The 1266-nt window shown below is 40.3% G+C and overlaps 1 protein-coding gene across 1 annotated transcript; it reads left to right on the forward strand.

The window, feature by feature from the left end:
* Positions 1–5: 5 nt before the first annotated feature.
* Positions 6–563, forward strand: LOC117123537 (tripartite motif-containing protein 2-like; the record flags this gene model as incomplete). The annotated part of the gene is made up of 1 exon (XM_033269494.1): positions 6–563. A coding segment is annotated over one exon (558 nt), but the record flags the coding sequence as incomplete, so codon positions are not given.
* Positions 564–1266: the final 703 nt, after the last annotated feature.

The following is a 1266-nucleotide window of genomic DNA, read 5'->3' on the forward strand; positions in this document are numbered from 1 at the left end:
ATCAGTGTGTCCAAATTTTCAACACTACTGGAGAATGTAAGATGAAGTTTGGCCAGCCAGGCCGTGGTGAAGGCCAAATGCAAAGACCAACTGGTGTTGCTGTTGCTGGAAATGGCAACCTATATGTTGCAGACTATGACAACAAGTGGATAAATATTTTTAATGCAGATGGAAAGTATATTGGAAAGGTTGGAACAGGCAAGCTCCTTGGACCAAAAGGAATAGCGATTGATCACAATAATAATGTTGTAGTTGTTGATAACAAAGCTAGTACCATATTTGTACTTTCAACGAAGGGAAAACTTCTTCATAAGTTTGGCTCAAGAGGAGTGAAGGACAAACAATTTTGTGGGCCTCATTTTGTTGCTATTGATTGCAATAACAATATTGTAATATCAGATTTTCATAATCATTGTATCAAAGTGTTTGATCAGGAAGGCAATGTGATAATGAAATTTGGATCAAATGGAGAGGGCAATGGCCAATTCAATGCTCCTACAGGTGTGGCTGTTGATATCCTTGGCAACATCATTGTTGCAGACTGGGGAAACAGTCGTATCCAGGTAATATGATTACCTTACATTGCTAATTACATTTACTAATATTGACTAATTATTGTTTCTTTAATTCTTTATACCATATCTTCATTTTCATCATTATTTTTATAATATTCATACTAAACATAATCATTATATCAGCTTCATAATGGGTGGTAAAGGTAGGAGAATAACCCATAACTTGCAGCGCAACTGTGCTGAATTGCGTATGGGCGTGGTCCGTGACTACCTAGCAGCCGTAAAGAGGCGATTTGTGGTAGCTACAAGTTCACATCATTCCACAGGGGCTGAAAGGAACCATCACATCGGAGTAACACACATGAGCCAGATGCATACACTGGACCTCCATTTTTAAGTCCTTATCCGAGAAGACTTGGTTCTACAAACCGAACCATGGGCGAGGAGCAGCTGGAACCAGTGCCGATGTTAAGGTGTAGCTAGCGGCGCCACTATCTTACAGCTCGGCCACTCGACTCGCTTCATCACCGCCACTGCCCCAATCTCCATCAATGACAACATTGCCAACACCATCATCATCTGTCATCAACAACAAAATTACTACCACTATCATCAAAACCATCAACAGCAACATTGCCACCACTACATCAACCACTGTCAATAACAGCATTACCACAACCATCATTATTTGTCATCAACAACAACATTGCTACCACTATCATCAATTGTCACCATCATCACAACCATCAAC

The sequence above is a fragment of the Anneissia japonica genome, unplaced genomic scaffold (assembly GCF_011630105.1).
Source record: "Anneissia japonica isolate Jap-2015-1 unplaced genomic scaffold, ASM1163010v1 scaffold296436_len1266_cov375_single, whole genome shotgun sequence".
Classification (NCBI taxonomy): Eukaryota; Metazoa; Echinodermata; class Crinoidea; order Comatulida; family Comatulidae; genus Anneissia; species Anneissia japonica.